At 54.4% G+C, this 16750-nt stretch overlaps 2 protein-coding genes and 1 long non-coding RNA gene across 11 annotated transcripts in view; 2 read left to right on the top strand and 1 right to left on the bottom strand.

Annotated features, from left to right (window-relative positions):
- Window positions 1-1176: 1176 nt before the first annotated feature.
- On the top strand, window positions 1177-4204 carry HYI (hydroxypyruvate isomerase (putative)). The gene is made up of 8 exons (XM_032117234.1): window positions 1177-1398; window positions 1475-1586; window positions 2728-2842; window positions 2989-3067; window positions 3250-3299; window positions 3474-3543; window positions 3737-3871; window positions 4070-4204. Exons 1-8 carry the CDS (start codon window positions 1203-1205, stop codon window positions 4156-4158), a joined length of 846 nt encoding a protein of 281 aa, XP_031973125.1. The 5' UTR covers window positions 1177-1202; the 3' UTR covers window positions 4159-4204.
- A 109-nt stretch (window positions 4205-4313) lies between these two features.
- On the top strand, window positions 4314-5229 carry LOC116447748. The gene is made up of 2 exons (XR_004241678.1): window positions 4314-4542; window positions 4627-5229. It is a non-coding gene; the product is annotated as an uncharacterized LOC116447748 (long non-coding RNA).
- SZT2 (SZT2 subunit of KICSTOR complex) overlaps window positions 4805-16750 on the bottom strand; it is a 54562-nt gene continuing 42616 nt past the window's right edge. For 5 of the 9 annotated variants that reach the window (XM_032117224.1, XM_032117226.1, XM_032117230.1 and 2 more), the window contains 15 exons: window positions 16567-16749; window positions 15864-16134; window positions 15584-15663; window positions 15126-15251; window positions 13127-13332; window positions 12915-13005; window positions 11510-11590; window positions 11037-11111; window positions 9965-10178; window positions 9500-9683; window positions 9063-9185; window positions 8323-8824; window positions 7883-7999; window positions 7712-7780; window positions 4805-5537 (listed from right to left, as the gene is read on the bottom strand). In XM_032117224.1, coding sequence (XP_031973115.1) covers window positions 5394-5537; window positions 7712-7780; window positions 7883-7999; window positions 8323-8824; window positions 9063-9185; window positions 9500-9683; window positions 9965-10178; window positions 11037-11111; window positions 11510-11590; window positions 12915-13005; window positions 13127-13332; window positions 15126-15251; window positions 15584-15663; window positions 15864-16134; window positions 16567-16749 — 2466 coding nt within the window. In that variant the 3' untranslated portion in view covers window positions 4805-5393. Of the gene's footprint in view, window positions 5538-7711; window positions 7781-7882; window positions 8000-8322; window positions 8825-9062; window positions 9186-9499; window positions 9684-9964; window positions 10179-11036; window positions 11112-11509; window positions 11706-12191; window positions 12708-12914; window positions 13006-13126; window positions 13333-15125; window positions 15252-15583; window positions 15664-15863; window positions 16135-16566; window position 16750 lie in introns of those variants that run through there. The other 4 variants (XM_032117228.1, XM_032117229.1, XM_032117232.1 and 1 more) reach the window with 3 other exon arrangements.

The raw sequence follows: 16750 nt of genomic DNA, 5'->3' as shown, positions 1-16750 counted from the left end.
ACTGTGCAGCTCTGTCATCCACCCCCCTGCACTCAGGCACCTCCTAGGAAAGAGTGAAGAGGAGGACAACCCCTGTGCACCACAGAGTGAGGCCACAGGACGTGTAAGGTACAGCGCTCCCCTGGCATGGCAGCTGCAGGCAGGGAGCAGTCTGTGTCCTGGGGACACGTGTGCTGAGGACGTGGATGCCACTCCCTGCAATCGACAGTTTGGATTATTACTGAGAAGTTGAGTCAAGCCCGTTCTAATTGATTATCAATAGCTTTAATTGACTTGAGACTCCATAGTGGCTAGCTTCACCACTGTTATCCCTTTGGCCGGCACTGCCCTGACCTTCCACCAAAAACCTGTTGCTGTGGCTGGCCTCTGTCCAGGCTGGGCTCTCAAAGGACAGTGAATTCCTGGGGCTTAACAGTTGCCTGGGGCTGCAGAGGGCTACTACAGCAGCCACAGAGGAGTCGGACCACGCAGGACTCCCCCAGCACGGAGTAGGAGCCCCCAAGAACAAGCTGAGCACAAGAGGCTGCGAAATGTCCACGGCTCATGGTAGCCGTTCTGCCAGGCAGGGCACAGCCCCTGGGCATGGGCCGGACAGGGCACGCACCCCACCTGCAGCCTGGGAGTGCGCCTGGGGACACACAGAGCACGGGGGATGGGGACTGGGAGCTACGGGCACCGCCGGGGTCAGACTCCTGCACGCCCAAGCCACAGCTCCGCAGAAGTGGAGATGAACATTTTATGGTAAAATATGCGGAGCATGGGACAAAAGGAGAGAGGGTTTCTCGCATAATGAGACGCTGTCAGAGACAAGCTCCCCAGGAAACCAATTAAGAGAGCGCTTTGCGTGTGTCTGGCCAACACCTGGCAAAATCCCCTTTCCCAGAGCGGATTCCAGCCGCGCGGTGCCACGCGCCCCCAGCACGCCCCTGTCCCGCAGACCCTCTGGCGAAGCCGGGAACCCCACGCGTGTCACCGGCAGCGCGGGGCCGCCTCTGCCCGCCAGGGCGCGGCGTGGGGCCGCTCACCCAGGGCCGCGGGCACGTCCCGGAGCCCTCAGCGCGCCGCACGGCCGCGGGACTGAGTCCAGCACCGTCCCCGCCGATGGGAGCTCGCTGCCCCCCGCGGACGGGCGGGGCCGCCCACACGGGACGCGCTGCCCGGAGTGGCCGCGGGAGCACCGCCCCCGCCCCGCCCCGCCTGCCATGGCGCTGCGCTTCTCCGCGAACCTCTCGTGGCTCTTCCAGGAGCTCCCGGGGCTGCCGGCGCGACTGGAAGCGGCGGCAGCCGCCGGGTTCGGAGCGGTGGAGGCGGCTTGGCCGGCGGCCTGCCCGGCCCTGGAGCTGCGGGCCGCGGCGGAGCGGGCGGGGGTGCGGATCGCGCTCCTCAACACCCCCCCCGGTACGGCCGCGTCCCGCTGCTCTCCCCGTGCGTGGGGTAGCGAGGGCCCTCCGCTGACCCCGCCGTTCTCTCCCAGGGGACCAGGAGGCGGGCGAGCTGGGGCTGGCGGCCGTGCCCGGGCGGCAGGCAGCCTTCCGGCAGGCCCTGGAGGCGGCCGTGCACTACGCCAGGGCGGTGGGCTGCCGCAGGTAGGTGCGAGGTGGGACCCCCGCTCCGGCCTCGCTCCCGGCCCCGCGGCCGCCGGGGGGGCTTCCTCTGCTGCCCTCCAGCTCCAGCGCTGCGCCCGATTGGAGCTCGCCCTTTGCCCCGCGGTGCCTCCCCACGCTGGGTCACGGAGCCTCTCCCGGGCAGCATCCATCTCCTGCTCGGCTGCGTCGGGCCGGAGCCAGCTCGGGGCAGACCCCGCTGTGCGGGGCCGCGGTCTCAGCGTGCTCGCTGGGAGTGGACCCAGAGCTGCCAGGCATGAGCCTGACCCTGCCCTTGGCAGTGGAGGCTCTTGTTCCCACCTCCACATTACAGTCCCCAGGATAATCCTCCCTTTTTCCTCCCCAATTGCACCAGTCGTTTCCCCCAGGACACCACAACAGTTGCTTTATTGAGGCCACGCTGACTCCAGCACAGCAGAGACACCGTAAAAGATGCAATTAGCCTGGCACAGCTCCCTTCAGAAAACCAAGAGGGCCCTTTTATTCCACTTACTTTGCACCATTCTTTCCCGTTGAAACTCAGTCCAAAGCCCTGTGGAGGGCATGGGCCAGGCAGGCGAGAGGCTGCCCAGCGCCGCTTGCACACTGGTAAAGGCAGATTGAAAAAGTTTTTGTTTCTCCTTAACACCTTCCTGCAATGGTGGCTGAAGATGGCCTGGCCCTTGAGCCCTTCATGGCAGGGCAGTCCAGCACGGGGCACTGTCCCTTCCCTGCTTACAGCCAGCAAGCAGTGACACCATGCATAGGGCAGGCCCTGGCAGAAGCAGCATGCCGGTTGCCCAGCATGCTGGGTTGGGGCCCCCAAGGAGTGAGACCCCAAGAAAGCTCCAGCCTCAGGGTGAAAGCTGAAGGCAGTTGGCAAAAGAGGAAAGAGGCAAGGTCTGTGATTTGTCAGGCAAAAGGTTCAAAGTCATCGCTCTCTGTATTGAGATGGTGCATATTTGTGTCCTGTCTGGCAGCTCGCTGGCTGCTGTTGTGCCTCCTGCAGGGGAGATAGCTCCTCTTACCCCCTTCTCTGTCTGCTCCCCCAGCCTCGCCCCTTTTGCCATCAGCAGAGGAAGGAGTATTGGATCAGGGTAGCTGCTTGCAGTTGCTGCCTGTGACTGTCTCTCTGTGCCTGTAGGATTCATGTGATGGCTGGGCGGGTTCCCCTGGGCACAGAGCGGGCTGCAGTAGCAGGTGAGATGGAAGCCACCTTCATTGAGAATCTCCGATATACTGCTGACCTCCTGGCCCAGGTAAGTGGGGAATGGGCCCTGCTTTGAGTGTGCAGCTCTTGGGATACCCAAGATGGAGAATACCCCACCAGCCTGGCATGGGGAAGTTACAATTCCTGCTGCAGAGATGACAGGATGCTCCACAGGGTGACATTACTGTGTTACAGGAAGACATGATTGGACTGTTGGAGCCTATTAACAACCGCATCACTGACCCTCGCTACTATCTGAACACCCCACACCATGGTAAGCCAGACACCAAGAGTCTCCTTCAGAGGAGGAGAAGGATCTCCAAAGTCTGAAAGGCAGGAGGTTGCCTCACCAGCAGGCAGATGCTGAGGGAGCACAGTTGATGAAGGGGGGTCCTGGGGCTTCTCTGCAAAGCTTCGACCCTGGGGGCAATGATCTCTCATTTCTTGTCCCCTTAGCTGCTGCCATCCTGGAGAAAGTGGGACGGCCCAACCTGAAGCTGCAACTGGTGAGTCAGCATTGAAGCTCTCCATGAGGGAAACCTGCACAGGTCCACAGGGGAGTTCTGGTGGCCATGGGCTTGTTATCCCCTCCTGGGGACAGGGGACAGAGACCATAGCACAGCTGTCCTTAACTGCTCACTGCTGAACAGCTGCACCCTCCATCTTCCTCTCACCCCCAGGACCTCTTTCACTGCCAGATCATGGATGGCAATTTGTCACGCAACCTGGAGACATACTTCCCACTCATTGGTAACGCCCTGTGCCTGGCCAGCTCCGCTGCAGCCACTGGGCAGGAGTGGCTTTGACAGGGGCCCTCCTACTCTAGGCTCTGCTGTAGCTGGCTGGGGGTGTGGGGCTACTCTTGGGTCACCTTGTCTCATGGCCAAAGAAGGCTGCAGGCAGGGCTGCCTTGGGCACGGCCTCTCCCCCCTTCTCTCCCTAGGTCATATCCAGATTGCACAGGTACCAGGGCGGCACGAGCCCGATAGCCCTGGGGAGTTGAACTTCCCCTACCTCTTCGAGCTCCTGGAGTCCCTTGGCTACACTGGCTATGTGGGGTGCGAGTATGCTCCGAAGGGTGAGTGGGCCTGCAGGTCTGAGCCCCATGGGCAGCTCCAAGCACAGACCAGCTGGCTGGGTACTGTGTAAAGACAGGCAGGTCCTGGGGGGCGCAGGTAGTGGGTGTCAGTCCCTATCTGGGGATGAGAGCTCTGTCCTGAACAGAAGCTGCTCCAGCTTCTCCAGCTGCAGCAGGAGACCTTGTCTGTCACTGCAGGAGACACCCTGGAAGGTCTGGGCTGGCTGCGATCCTACTGGGAAAGCAGAGGGCTGCAGCACGGTGTGGCCAACAAGGCAGCCAAGTGAAACTAGAAAACCATGAGAATAAAAGACAAAGCAATGGCTTAACAGAGGAGCACGTGTCTTCTCTAGGAGTATGGGAGTGTGGTGGGTGGCATGATTCCTAGAGCGAGGTTAGGAGCATCTATCTCATATTTCCCTTCCCCAGGCTCTACGCATCTATGTCATATTTCCCTTCCCCAGGCTCTACTGGGCCAGTCGAAGCTGTTGGACCCTCATCTACACAAGTATCACCTGCAGCATGTTAGATTTAGGGATGGCTCAGGCACACAAGAGAACTTTACTTTCCAGGCTGCAAGGGTGTCCAGGGAGAGCTTTCCAGTCTCCCCTAATAAGGGGAGCATTCCAGCTGGTGCCTGAAGTTGTGGGAAGAATGCTCTGGACTTCCAGGTACTGAAGTTCTTAAGGGTGTTGCCAGTACCCAGCACTGACTCTGTAGCAGGGCTGCAAGTAAGGCAAGCCATCCTCTCCCAGGCTGTCCGATCCAAGGTAACAGGCTGGGTGGGGGCTGCCTGCCCATGGACACTCAAGGCTGACTGCCCTGCTGCTCCTGCTCCAGAGCAAGTGTCAGATTCCAAAGCAAACCCAGCCAGCCCCATAGTCAGGGCCACTCTGCATCCTCTACAGGCAGCTTTCCACAGCCTACAGTGACTGAGCAAGGATCTGGTTCAGTTTATTTCACAGATACACCAATGGCTCAAATGTACACCTCCATAAAACCTTCTGTGGTCCAGTTCACCCTTCCTGTCCCATTTGTGCTCTCCTGAGGAAAGCAAAAGGCCAGTAGCAGTTTTCCTCACTGCCAGGAGCCCTGTGGTCAGGAGTCTTTCCTCATAAAGCCAGAGCACTGTGCAGTGCTGCCCTGGGCAGAAGATGGTGCCACGTGTGCTCCTCAGTGCCTTCCCAGCGGGCAGAACTCACCTATGGATGCCAAAGCCATGTCCCTGAGAGTTGCTCTGCTTCAGCCAGGCTGTTGCAGCAGCCAAGTTCCTGCCCTTGCTGTTTGCTTCAAGGCCATTCATATCAAACCCACTGAAAACAGCACACAAGGGCCATACCAGCCAGCCAGCGATGAGGTGCACATCCCCTGGCTCCTCAAGTCAGTAGCCATGTGTGCCACCGGCAGTGCTGCCTGCAGTGCCCACGCACAGGTCCCCCCAGAGACCTGTTCTTCCCCATGGTCACCAATGGCATGGCTGTGCCGAGGTCGGAATCATTGCTCCAGGATGTGGGTGCCAGTGCTAGAGCAGGCCCGTCCACAGGTTGAAGCAGGCGGTGTTGATAACTGACTCCAGGTGATGGTATGTGGACACGAGCTGTGGCAGAGGACTCTCGCTGTTCTGGGGCTGCACTGGGAACGGCTCCCGGAAAACCACGGTGAGGCTCTGCCAAGAGGGAGGAGAGGGTCAGGAGACAGGATGCAGACAAGCACTGTGCAGTCCCTAGCCCAGGTGTGTGGACATTTCTTTGGCAGTGTTAGGAAAATACTGGGAGAAGTCCCAAAAATGCCAATGGCACAAAACTAGTGCCTCCTCCTGTGACAGAGCATGTTTGAGCCTCCTCCCAATTTTTCTGGTGGAAGTTTGATGCAAAGACTTGCCCACTCTGTCCCAGCTCTCATGCATCTGCAGTTACACCAGTCCTGGCAGCAGCCACAGGGGAGGAGGGGATCCTACTGCCTCCACAGTAATCGGAGCTTCCAGGGAAATTAGAGGGAAATTTCTTCTTCTAAGGCGAAGAGTAGGAGTGCAACAAATGGGGAAGAGGAGGAGATTAAATGTAATAACTGCAATCCTAAAAATAAATGCTGCCTGCTCCACTCCGATTTGTGACTGTACTGACAAGGCAGGGCAAGGGCAGAGGGGAGTAGGGAGCAGGCAGAGGTTGCAGGAGCTGAAGCAGAACAAAAATGTCAGTGACTCAGTGCACTTAGATCAGCATCATGGAGGCAAGACATAGGGACGGGACGTTCTCCAGAGCTGAAATGCAGCACATCCAGTAGCCAGGATCCCTAACAAACTGGTAAAACCATGAGAAGAGCTGTGTAACTACAAAACAGCAAATGCACCACCATCGTTTAAGAGGGGAAAGGAAGTGATTTGTGAACCCAACTCCAGCAGCATGCAAGGCTTCAGAGCAGGCTGGGAGAGACAGAACCATGAGGGAAACACAGCTCAGTGTTACTAAAGTGATGTGCTAACACTAAAGTTCTCTTTGATAAGGTAACATTTCTAGACAAAGGAATCATGGTACATCTTATCTGAGATTCAGGAAGGATTTGATGTGGTGCCACATGGGAAATTTAGGTGAGCGGAAAAGATAGGAATTAGCTAAAAATTATAAGGTGAGAACATGGCAGTGCTGAAAGGGGAAAATAGCAGGCTGTAGAGAGGTCACAGAGTTCCTTCAGGACAGGCTTTGGGACTCACATTGCCTAGTACTTTAACAAGTCTGGTACAAAGATGAGGAGTGTGCTGATAAAAAATTTGAGGCACTAATTCAAAAGAGGATTGGGATAATGCAAAAAAAAAAAAAACAACAAAAAAACCTGAGAGAGTTTTGAGAGACCACAAGAATGGGATGAATGCTAAGCACAAAATACAATGTTATGAAAACAAAGGATTTCTGTTACAAAATGGGAGTCACTGGGAGAGGGGATGGAGGGCTGGGTATATCATATCAATGACCACAAGGTGACACTAAGACCATCAGGTGGCAGGAGGCACTGAGCAGCCTTCCAGCAAGCACCACCTCTTCTGTCTCTGCTACCTGCTTTTCAGATGGAGTGTGATTTATTTTATACAGTATCAGTTACTCTGCAGTCTGCAGAAGCCTTATCGTGGACTGAAGCCTCCTGTAGATCCCCTGCTCTCACATGGAGCTGCATTCCCTGTGACCCATCCTGTACCCTGCCTGGGAGCACAGCTGAAAGCAAAGTATTTTTACCGTCAAGTTCAGTGAGGGGAAAGGTCCTTGCAGGTTTGCTGGGACCCTGACAGTGCAGGTCCCCTTCCTTTCTGCCCAGGTAGGAGCAGCCCACAGTACTGGTAGCCCCTCCCACCCAGACCCAGTGTGATCTGACTTTGGACTGAATACAGAAGGACTGCTTAGCCTGGATAGAGAGACAGCTGAGAAAATGATCCAAAAGCAATCCTGTGAAGGAAAAGAGGATCAAGTGCTCACTGTTTTCTAATACAAGAACAAACGGGCATCACACGGAAAGAACAGTAAGAGCTTCAAAATTAAGCCAAGGAAGTTCTTCACCTAGACTGCATCTGCCTCATGGAGCTGCAAGTCAGGGGAAATTGTGGATGCTAGAAATGAACCAAAGGAAATAAAGCTGTGGAGGGCTATTAAATAAATGCAAAGGCCACCTGTAGCTCAGGATGGGCCTAAGCTACTGATTTTCAGATGTTGGGACAGTATTTAAGAGAAGCATTACAAGCTTCTTGACCTGGTCATGTTCTCATGCACACCTACCCATGGCCACTGCTAGATCAATCTAGACAAATTCCTGGCCTGAGCCAACATAGCTGTTATTCTGTTCCCAAGCACTCACTGTTTTTCCTGAATGAGAATCGAGAAACACAAGAACGAAGCAATCTGTGAACTTCTGGTTGAGCACAACCTGTCAGGAGAGTCACAGAGCACGTTAGAGAGGAGCCAGTACAGAACCCAGGACAGGGACATGGGGACAGAGGCTGCAGGTGGGCAATGGGCTGTGTCTTACCAGATACTGGGTGCCGGTTTCAGCATTGTGGAAGTGCCGACAGCTCTGGGGAAAGCGGCTCAACAGCACCTTGATGAGGCTCTGGTACCAGGAGACTGTCATGGTGAGGAAGCATTCCTGCAGGCATAGAAAAGGCCTGATTTTCATCCTCCCTCTAGCCATGGCACCAGCAGCCATATTGCCACAGCAGCCTCCAGACCCCAAATCAGATGCAACCCTCACAGCCCACTGAGGATGCTGACTGAGGGCTGTTCACTCTCTACAGACAGGTCCGTGCAGTCTCCCCCTTCCCCTGCCAGCTAGGAACTATGTTCCTGCCTCTACCTTCCCACCAAGCAGGAAGAGATGTGCATTGCACGCCCCTTCACCTGGCTCCCCACTTCATCCCCAGAGCAGAACAGCAGCTGCTGTGCACTGTGCCCCCAATCCTTGCTGCTCACCAGCTGGGGGTCGACATCTGCAATGGATTTCCCATGCACGGCGTCGAGCAGCTCCTCCAGCTCCACCAGGGAGAGCTTGCCCAGCTTCAGCTTGTCAGAAGCCAGAGGCTCCAGAAGGAAGAGGCGCTTCCAGAGGTTGTCCCTGCGGCAGTGGCACTTGGCCAGCTGTACCATGCTGCTGAGCTGCTTCTGGGCTGAGGCCACCTCGGAGGCCAGCAAGGGGAAGAGTGGCGAGGTGTAGAAGAGCCCTGGCCCCAGTTTGACCTGTGTGCCCCCCACATAGAACTCGCTGCTGTCCTCCACGTCCTGCCACAGCTCCCGCTCTGCCGACGGCTGCCGGCCCAGGCTCGGCTCTGGCTCCGCTGCCTCCCAGGCTGCCCGGCCCACCACAGGCTCCAGCACTTCCCGCTGCAAGCGTGGCAGCTTCTTGAAGCGTCGCATGTCGGCCGTGAGCCGCGGAAAGAGCTCCCGCTGGCTTGTCATGATGACGTAGAAACGCAAACTGGGAGCAAGGAGACACTTGTGACCTGGAGAAGGGCTGCTCCCCTCTCAGCTGCACTGCAAGTGAACCACAGGCCCCTCTGTCCCTGCCAGAAAGGGTGCTTCTCTGCCCAAGTTCTCACAGTGATCCTCCCTAGACACCAACAACTCTGCCTGTGCTATTCCAGACAGAACCAGTCCCTCCCAGAGCCCTCCTCCCCAGCCAGGAAGCTTTGCTGTCACTGGCGCCCAGTGCTCACCGGAGCATGCGTCTCTCTGCCTCACTCTGCTCCTCAAATGGTGCTGCACTGTGACAAACCAGGAGGGACACGTCAAAGTCATCATGATGACGCAGACCTTCAGAGTCCTTGTAGGAGCCCGAGCTGTGATAAAAAAAGGCACATCAATATGAAGGAAACCTCGCTTTGTTCTCCCAGGGCTCCTGATCACAACAGAACCACTGGACATAGGGAATTCCACACAGCGGGACTCCTCAGAAGTGCCACAGGAAATGTCAAATGCACCTGCACACATACACACCACCCCTGATGGCCATCTCAGAAGAATTCGCCAGAACTGCTGTCTGCCACTGTGTAGAGCTGTCAGCTTTGCTGGCACCTTGGGGCAGTGTCCCAAGGGACTGGAAGGTTGCCACCAATCTCCAGCAGCTCCAGGAACTTGTAGCAGATGCACTCACCTGTTCCAAATAGAGACAAGTGCATATTCATTCTGCTCTGTGCCTGGTGTTCCCTTCTTGCTGTCACTGCCCGTGGCCGGTCGGGCCATGCGCAGGGGTTTCATGTGGTAGGTGTTGGCATGGTCAGCAATGTAGTTGTACAGCTGGTGTGCAGTGATCATGTTGGTGGGCAGGGCCAGCGTGCCTAGTGGAAAAATACATTGCTATCACAGGAGGCACTCTGTGCCTCTTACCTGGGCAGAGCAGTGTCCTCCCATCTACTCCAGGAGACAGAGCAACCAACCTGCCACTTCCACAACAGGGCAACAAGGACTTCCCCCAGAGCTCAGCCCCTCCCATCACCCTCACCCTGTCATCTCCCTGAATACTCCAAAGGTCAGGTTTATTTGTAAAGGACTTGGAAACATTTTGCCAAGTTACGTGCTGGTGATCAACCCCAGACTGATCACACATTGACCTACAGACCTTGGAAAACGTGGTTGCGGCCAAATTTGGGGATGTCAGGGTGATGGGCAATGAAATCCTCCAGGAAGCTGGTGAGATGGTAGCCTTGGCGGAGAGTCATGTGGGAGCCCAGCAGGTACTGGTGGACTATGCGCAGGTGGAAGTCATAGCTGAACGAATGCACGTGCATGAGGTCCCGCACCTTGTCACACTCCTCCGTGAAGAGCATAGAAAGCTGTGGAGGGACAGGGAGTCAAGGCAGGAATGTTGCCAGGCACCTCACACCCTCCTGCAAAGCCCTGCTGACAAGGCATGGCACAGCCAGTGCAGCTGTCCCAGCATCAGAGCAGGATGCAGCCTCATACCACTGCCCTGTGCATGTGCAAGCTTTCCAGGAAAGACTCAGCAAACCCGCAGACAAGGCCCTGGAAGGCTCTAAGCTTAGGAGAGACACTTTTGGCATATATAAGATGCAGCCGTGCTACAGAGGCACCTTGGAAAGGACAGTATGGTCATGCATGCCTCCTGTCTCAGACAGCCTGGGGCTGGCCAGCCTCTACACAGACACCTAGTGCCCTTGGGAACAGGCAGGAAACACCCTGACCCTACAAAGGAGAAGGGAGCAGGCAGCCCCAGAGTGTTGTAGAGCAAGGCACAGAGGTATAAAGGAACCTTTCTGGTGCAGAAAGTAATCTCCTCTGGCAAAGGGCAGCCAATCATGTTCACAGATGCCTGTTCCCATTCCACTTCCTTCTTGTTCCAAGGGAAGCAGAGAGCCATGCACTGACTTTCTCTGGAGCAGTCATCTTTGCCAGAATTGCTCCTATTCCTCCCCAGTCTGTTCTGTCTTGTTCCCCAAGCTAGGATGAGAGTCATCCTCTTGCCAAACCTCCCACCCCCTTTTACTGCACTTCAGCTCTGCTCCAGCAGAGCCATGGAGGGCACGTGGCTGCAGAAGGCTTTTCCATGAGGAGGAGCAGAGCTCTCCAGAACTTGCTATACCTGAACTGCCCATTCCATTCCAGAGATCACTCCTCCCCCCAAAGCATCCCCTGACCCTGAGGAGCACCAGCTGTGCCTGCAAAGCCATTACCTGAGAGTTCACAGACTGGCCCATGGGGATCCGCGAGCACTCCAGCGCGTACTGCTTCACACAGAAGTAACAGCCCTGGAGGAGAGAGCACGTGAGCAGAGCACAGCACAGCCTTGGGCCTCTCCAGGGAAGGAGCACAGCCCCCACGCTTCACGCTCTGGGCTGGGGCCCAGACATTCTTGCCCCATGTTCTGTCTCATCTTGTCTGAACCAAGCCAGACCAGCCAACAAGTGGCTGAGAACAGAGCACCCTAACTGCTGCTGAGCCCTTTATTATCCTTCCTACAGGCAACTCTTACTGCTCTGAGCCCTGCAGAATAATCTCCAGCTGATCCCAGTCTTGCAGGGCCATGGAAGAAACAGGACAAATGAAGAATCACATGTCCCTGCTGCACTCCTCATCACTCCCTTTTGTCACCTCTGAAGACTGTCCCTGAACCCCCAGAGATACTTTGTTTCTTGTTCTTTCTTACCTGGAAGGCCAACTCCATGAGCACAATCCCACCTGGAAGAGCCCTCTGTAGATGGTAGGTGGCAACAGCAGGGCTTGTGCTCTGGGAAGAGAAGGACAAAGCTGAAGAGGCTCTCTGGTGCACAAGGGTGTGAAGCTGCCACAAGGCTCTGTGGCAGAGGTGGAAATAGAGGGGCCTCCTCAACTGAGCAATCTCACTGGAGAGAAGAGAGGAGATACGGCAGAGCTGACAGTGAAAAGGATCCTAACAAACCTAACAGTCTTTGAGAGAACACACCAGGCACACTGATCCCTTCACCTCCTGCTTGCTCAGGACATGGTGTTGCTAGAGTGTGGGACACTGTGAGCCAAGGAAGGATAGTGTCCATGGAACCTCACTCCTTGCTGAGGTGTCCCCAGACCATTGTGCCTGCCTGATACAGAGCTATACATTTGCCCCCTCTTAATGTGCTCAGCAGATTGCTCTCTTTCTCATTTTATCTGCAAGGTGTTGTCTTACTCACAGTCCTGCACCAACATCAGCCAAAGGCAGGTGCCAATAAAGTGTTGGAAAAGGGTGAGTAAATGCTACCTGCTCCCATCATCTCTGGGTGATTCCATGAGCCATGGGTGGTTTCTGCTCAGCTGGAGACTCCAATGGAATTCTCTTCCAGGTACTTATTTTATCTTGTAAGCTCATGTTCACAAAACTCACTTAAGGTCTTAATTGTTCACAAAACCTTTTGATGATGACCACTGGTAGCTGCTGCTCAAAGAAACACTCCTTAGTTTCAAAACTGGCTCCAAATACTTTCATCTGATGGTCTCTAGGTGTTGTATTGAATAAGACAGCAAAAGATCAATCCCTTTCCAGGTTAGCTTCAATTTTGTACAGCTCTGACTTGTTCCTCCCTAGCTGCCACTTCTTTATACATGAGGAACCTCAGCCTGCTCTCACAGTAGAGCCATTCTAGGCTTATCTTCTCTAACCTCTTTAACTTCTGCATTCATCTCACTCTAGCTAAAGATCCTTCTGCCCTAGAGTTGCCCTTAACTGTAGATGCTGAAGATTCTCTGACAGGTAATCCTCCAGAATCTCACCCAAAAGCAGCTATCCTTGCTCTAGGTCATCCTGTTCCTCTTCTGAGCCCCTCCAAGTTGTTACCAGTCTTTTGGTATTTGCCCTGGTTCCACCCAGCGCCAGGAAGTGGCTCTGAGGCCTGTAGGAGGACATGCAGGAGGGCAAAGAGATCTCATCATACCCGAACTCCCAAAGATGGTGCTGGTCTAGACAGGCTGCTTTTGATGCTTTCTCTGCCCTCCCACATCCTTTCTGCCTGAAACCATTTCAAAAGCCAACCAGAACTGGTCCACTCCACAGCCTGACTTCCATCCCAGTTCCACCCTTGTAAGAGAAACGCGCTCACCTTTGGACTTCCCTCTGGTTTTGGCTTTGTGTAGGAAAAGGACCCTCTACCCTCCACTCCCATTGCTGCTAGAGCTCGGATCCGGCTTGTGCTATTGGAAATGAGAGCAGAGACAGCCTTGAGCAGGGAGCCAAGACCTGTTGTGTCAAACCAGGGCACAGCTCAGCATGGTGGCTTTTCTCCAACACCAGGGCTCCCAGCACATCACTGACCTGCGAGTGGTGGGTGAGGGTGGCCGCACCTGGACCAGGATGAAGCCCATGCTCTGCAGGTACTGGATGTACTGCTGCAGGAAGGCATTGCACATCTCCTGCAGCCATGGCTCCTCCTTCACCTTGCAGGGCAGCGCTTCTGCTGAGTCACAGCTGTGGCTGCGGTCCCTCCCTGAAGCTGTAGAGTCATTGGAGCGGTGGCGCTTCTGCAAGAGAAAGTTGCTAAGGAAAACTGCTGTGACTGGCCCCAGCTGAGGACACCAGGTGCCCTGCTTGAGCAAAAGGTAGATGTATCTCTGCCAGAGAGCACTAACATCTGGTTCTCCAGGTACTGTCCTAGTGCATGTGCCAAAATCCCAGATCCAAGATCTACCCAGCCATGCTCTGACCTAACAGTACTGCAACAACCTGCAGGAAATAGCCTGTGCCAGAATTCACATCTGCCCCCCAGAACAGCTTCCACAAAATGTTAGGGACTCACAAACTGGTTCATGCAAAGCTCAGAGCTTCAACTCCTATTGCCATGGTAAGAGTCCAACCCCCTTATGAATCGTGCTGACTTCTCAGGATTTCCTAGCAGTTCAGTAGCACTGAAAAGGAACAGTGTTTCCTTCTAAACACTTTCAGTTCTCCTTTTGATGTCCTGAAAACTCCTTTTCTTTGTGCTGAGAGAGACTACGGTTTCATTTTTTGATCTCTCTACTTTAAGCCTGCGGCTCTGTTACGTGTTTCTATCTGGCTTTCTGCCTATCTGTTCCACCAACCACAAGAGATGTCTCTTTACCTGGCATCGCTCCAGCTACTCTTTGACCTCCAAGTCTCTCCAGTTCAGTGCCTTTGCCACAAATGTTTGGTCTCACACTTACTGGTCAGATGAAGACATTAATACAGTAGCATTTTAGAAATGTATTAGAATATTTCCCATTATACTAACACCCCTTTCTGGTGTATTCTAACCAGTGTCTGCTGTACCCAGCTGTTCCCAAATTGAAGAAACCACTGAGATGTCTGCTCTGTACAGGCTCTGCAGTGAGTGTACAATACAAAAGGGTTCAAATTTCTCTCCACATTGTGCTGTTTTACTGGGAACCAGATCCCAGCTCTCACAATAGCGCTCACTTCACAAGCTACTCAGCTATCTCCTGAGTTCCTTGCAGTCTTTTTCTGTTCTGACCTATCTGAACAGCCCTCCAGCACTGCAAAGCCTGGCAGCTCATACGTCCCAATAAAAGACCTGGAGATACTGAACCCAATACACCACCTTGAAACCCCTGCTGCGAGGCTCTTCAAATCCAATAACCAATTTCCATTTTGCTCTGTTCCAAAAACAAAGTGAAGTTTTCATTCTGTGATGATACTTTCCCTTTCACTTGTGAGTGTTCAATTTCTGTAGCAACCTCTGCTTAAAGACTCTGTCAAAGTCCTTTTGACATTTTGATAAATTACAACAGCCTATTCTTCCCTTCCGACACACATACAGACTGTGAACAGCCAGTATGGGATCTGCACTGGTTACAGTCTGTCAGGTTGCAACCTGCTCAGGATTCAGCTGGTTTGCTTTCAATTGTTTCAGCTATTTGTTTGGTCCAAGAAAGGTTTACCAGGTCTGGCTGCCAAATGCATGAGGGAAGTTTTGCTTCCTTAAAAGATCAGTACCACACAGTGCCCTTGATGGCTTCTCCAGACTCAGCCCTGAATTCCCTGGGTAGAAAAGGAAATCAGTTTTCTCCAGGGATAGTGTGGCTGCAGGAGAACGGCTCTGAGGACCCAAGGATTTTCTCAGTCTCCATCTTACAGGGTTCAAATTTATCCTGTATTGTAGGAGTGAGGCTAGAGCAGCTCTGTCTTGGAAAAAGACTACTCATACTACCAGTCCCAAGAAGAGCAGGCCTGGGCTCAGCATGGCTCTAATGTGCGGTGGGAAGCCCATTCCTCAGCCTTCTTCCCCCTAAATAATTCAGTCACCAATGAGCACCTCCTGGTGCTTGCTGACACTCACCTTCCCCTCTACCTTGCCCAGCTGGTCAGTCTGGATTTGCTGCCGGAAGGCCGGGTCAAAGAGCAAGGGGGTGGCACAGTAGTGAACCAGGCGTGAGGACTGCTTCAGAGTCTCCAGGTCTGCCAGCTGCACGACATGAGAGGGGCATGGTTACAGCACACACCCCTCACCGAGGCCGGGAGCAAGTCGTCCATGACACTGCAATGCTGCTCAAATGAACCTAACTGGGGGAATCCCCTGCTTTACAGCCTTTCCAGTGCTGGGTAGTGAGGCCCCATGCCCAAGTGTGGTTCAGAGCCCTACAATCCCAAAAGTTCAAGCAGAGAGCAGTGCTCCACTGCCTAGCACCATCCCCAACATACACCCAACATACACTAAAGCTTTAGTGCTCCCCTTTGCTGGTGCTCCTAGTGTGCTGTAAGAAGGCCCAGGCCACATCCTGCCCAGGCTGCACTCACACTGATAGGCATGTTGGACTGAGCTGATCTCTGCTGCCAGGTGACAAAGAGGTTTTCAATCTTCATCTGTTTCTCCAGTTCTAGAGGAAAGAGAGCAGTCACAAGAGCATCAAGCCACAGCCCCAAGTATTGCTACTCTCCTTTACTCCCACCCTGAACAGGCCATCACCCATTCCTGCAGAGAACTGTCCCCTGTCAAAACTCTCGTTCTGCTCTGCTCTCCTTTTCCAGAAGTGAGATTATTAGGCAGGCTCCCACGATATCAGCCCCTTTGCTTTACCTTTCCTCTCCATGCTCTTGATTTCCAGGAACTGGGCCCCATGCCGAGCCACGGGGTCAAAAGGTCCCGAGTCAGGCCCATGGGGTATGCGCCTGATGGTGGTAACGTCCCGCAGAGCTTCATCAAAGGGCACCACGTCAGGATGGAAGTGCAGGGACGGGAGGCTGCGGGCAGAGCTGCTCAGCCGGCCTTGCTCCTTGCTGGGTGGGGGACACGGGCTCCGGATCAGTGCATCCACCTCCAAAGTGGAGTTCAGGAAAGGATTTGGCTCCTAAGCAAACAGATACAGCCATGAAAGCCTCCTTACTGCCAGCCTTGGAGCAAGAACCCACAGAGCAAATCCAGTTCTGGCCATCTGCTGAGATCCGTGTTAGTCTTCTCCACTACCAGTCCCAAGAAGAGCAGGCCTGGGCCCAGCATGGCTCTAATGTGCAGTGGGAAGCCCATTCCTCAGCCTCCTTCACCCTAAATAATTCAGTCACCAATAAGTGCTACCAGCAGGAGGACCTGGCTTCCCCTTCCACCTCTGTCTCCAAGAGTAGGGCAACAGTCTGGCTGGGAATGGTTAAGTTGGACATGTGAATGTCTCGGGATGCCCTGCCAATCAGCACACAAAAGGTGCCTGCAAGCTTCCTCAGACCCCCAGACTGCCAAGGCCCTTCCTGATGAAGAAAAGACTGCCCTGCCTGGCATGGTGCCCTACCTGCTTGCTGTCCTCATGCCATGGTGTGTCCATGAAGCAGTGGTGGTGGAAGAGTCCCAGCTTTTGGCTGATCAGGCAGTGCACGATGTGTGACCGGGCATTCTGCCACTGCAGCAGGCGAGTCAGGGAGCAGTTCAGGTTGGCGCCCAGGTCTGGGGACCAGTTGTAAGTGTAGAGCGTCAGC

This window comes from Corvus moneduloides, chromosome 9, assembly GCF_009650955.1.
Source record: "Corvus moneduloides isolate bCorMon1 chromosome 9, bCorMon1.pri, whole genome shotgun sequence".
Lineage (NCBI taxonomy): Eukaryota > Metazoa > Chordata > Aves > Passeriformes > Corvidae > Corvus > Corvus moneduloides.
The sequence above is the reverse complement of the archived record's forward strand: the minus strand, read 5'-3'. Positions and strand labels throughout refer to the sequence as shown.

Coding starts and splice junctions, on each gene's coding strand:
- HYI (XM_032117234.1), top strand. CDS start 1,203: ATGGCGCTGCGCTTCTCCGCGAACCTCTCGTGGCTCTTCCAGGAGCTC. Junction 1,399..1,474: donor GCTCCTCAACACCCCCCCCG/GTACGGCCGCGT, acceptor GTTCTCTCCCAG/GGGACCAGGAGGCGGGCGAG. Junction 1,587..2,727: donor AGGGCGGTGGGCTGCCGCAG/GTAGGTGCGAGG, acceptor CTGTGCCTGTAG/GATTCATGTGATGGCTGGGC.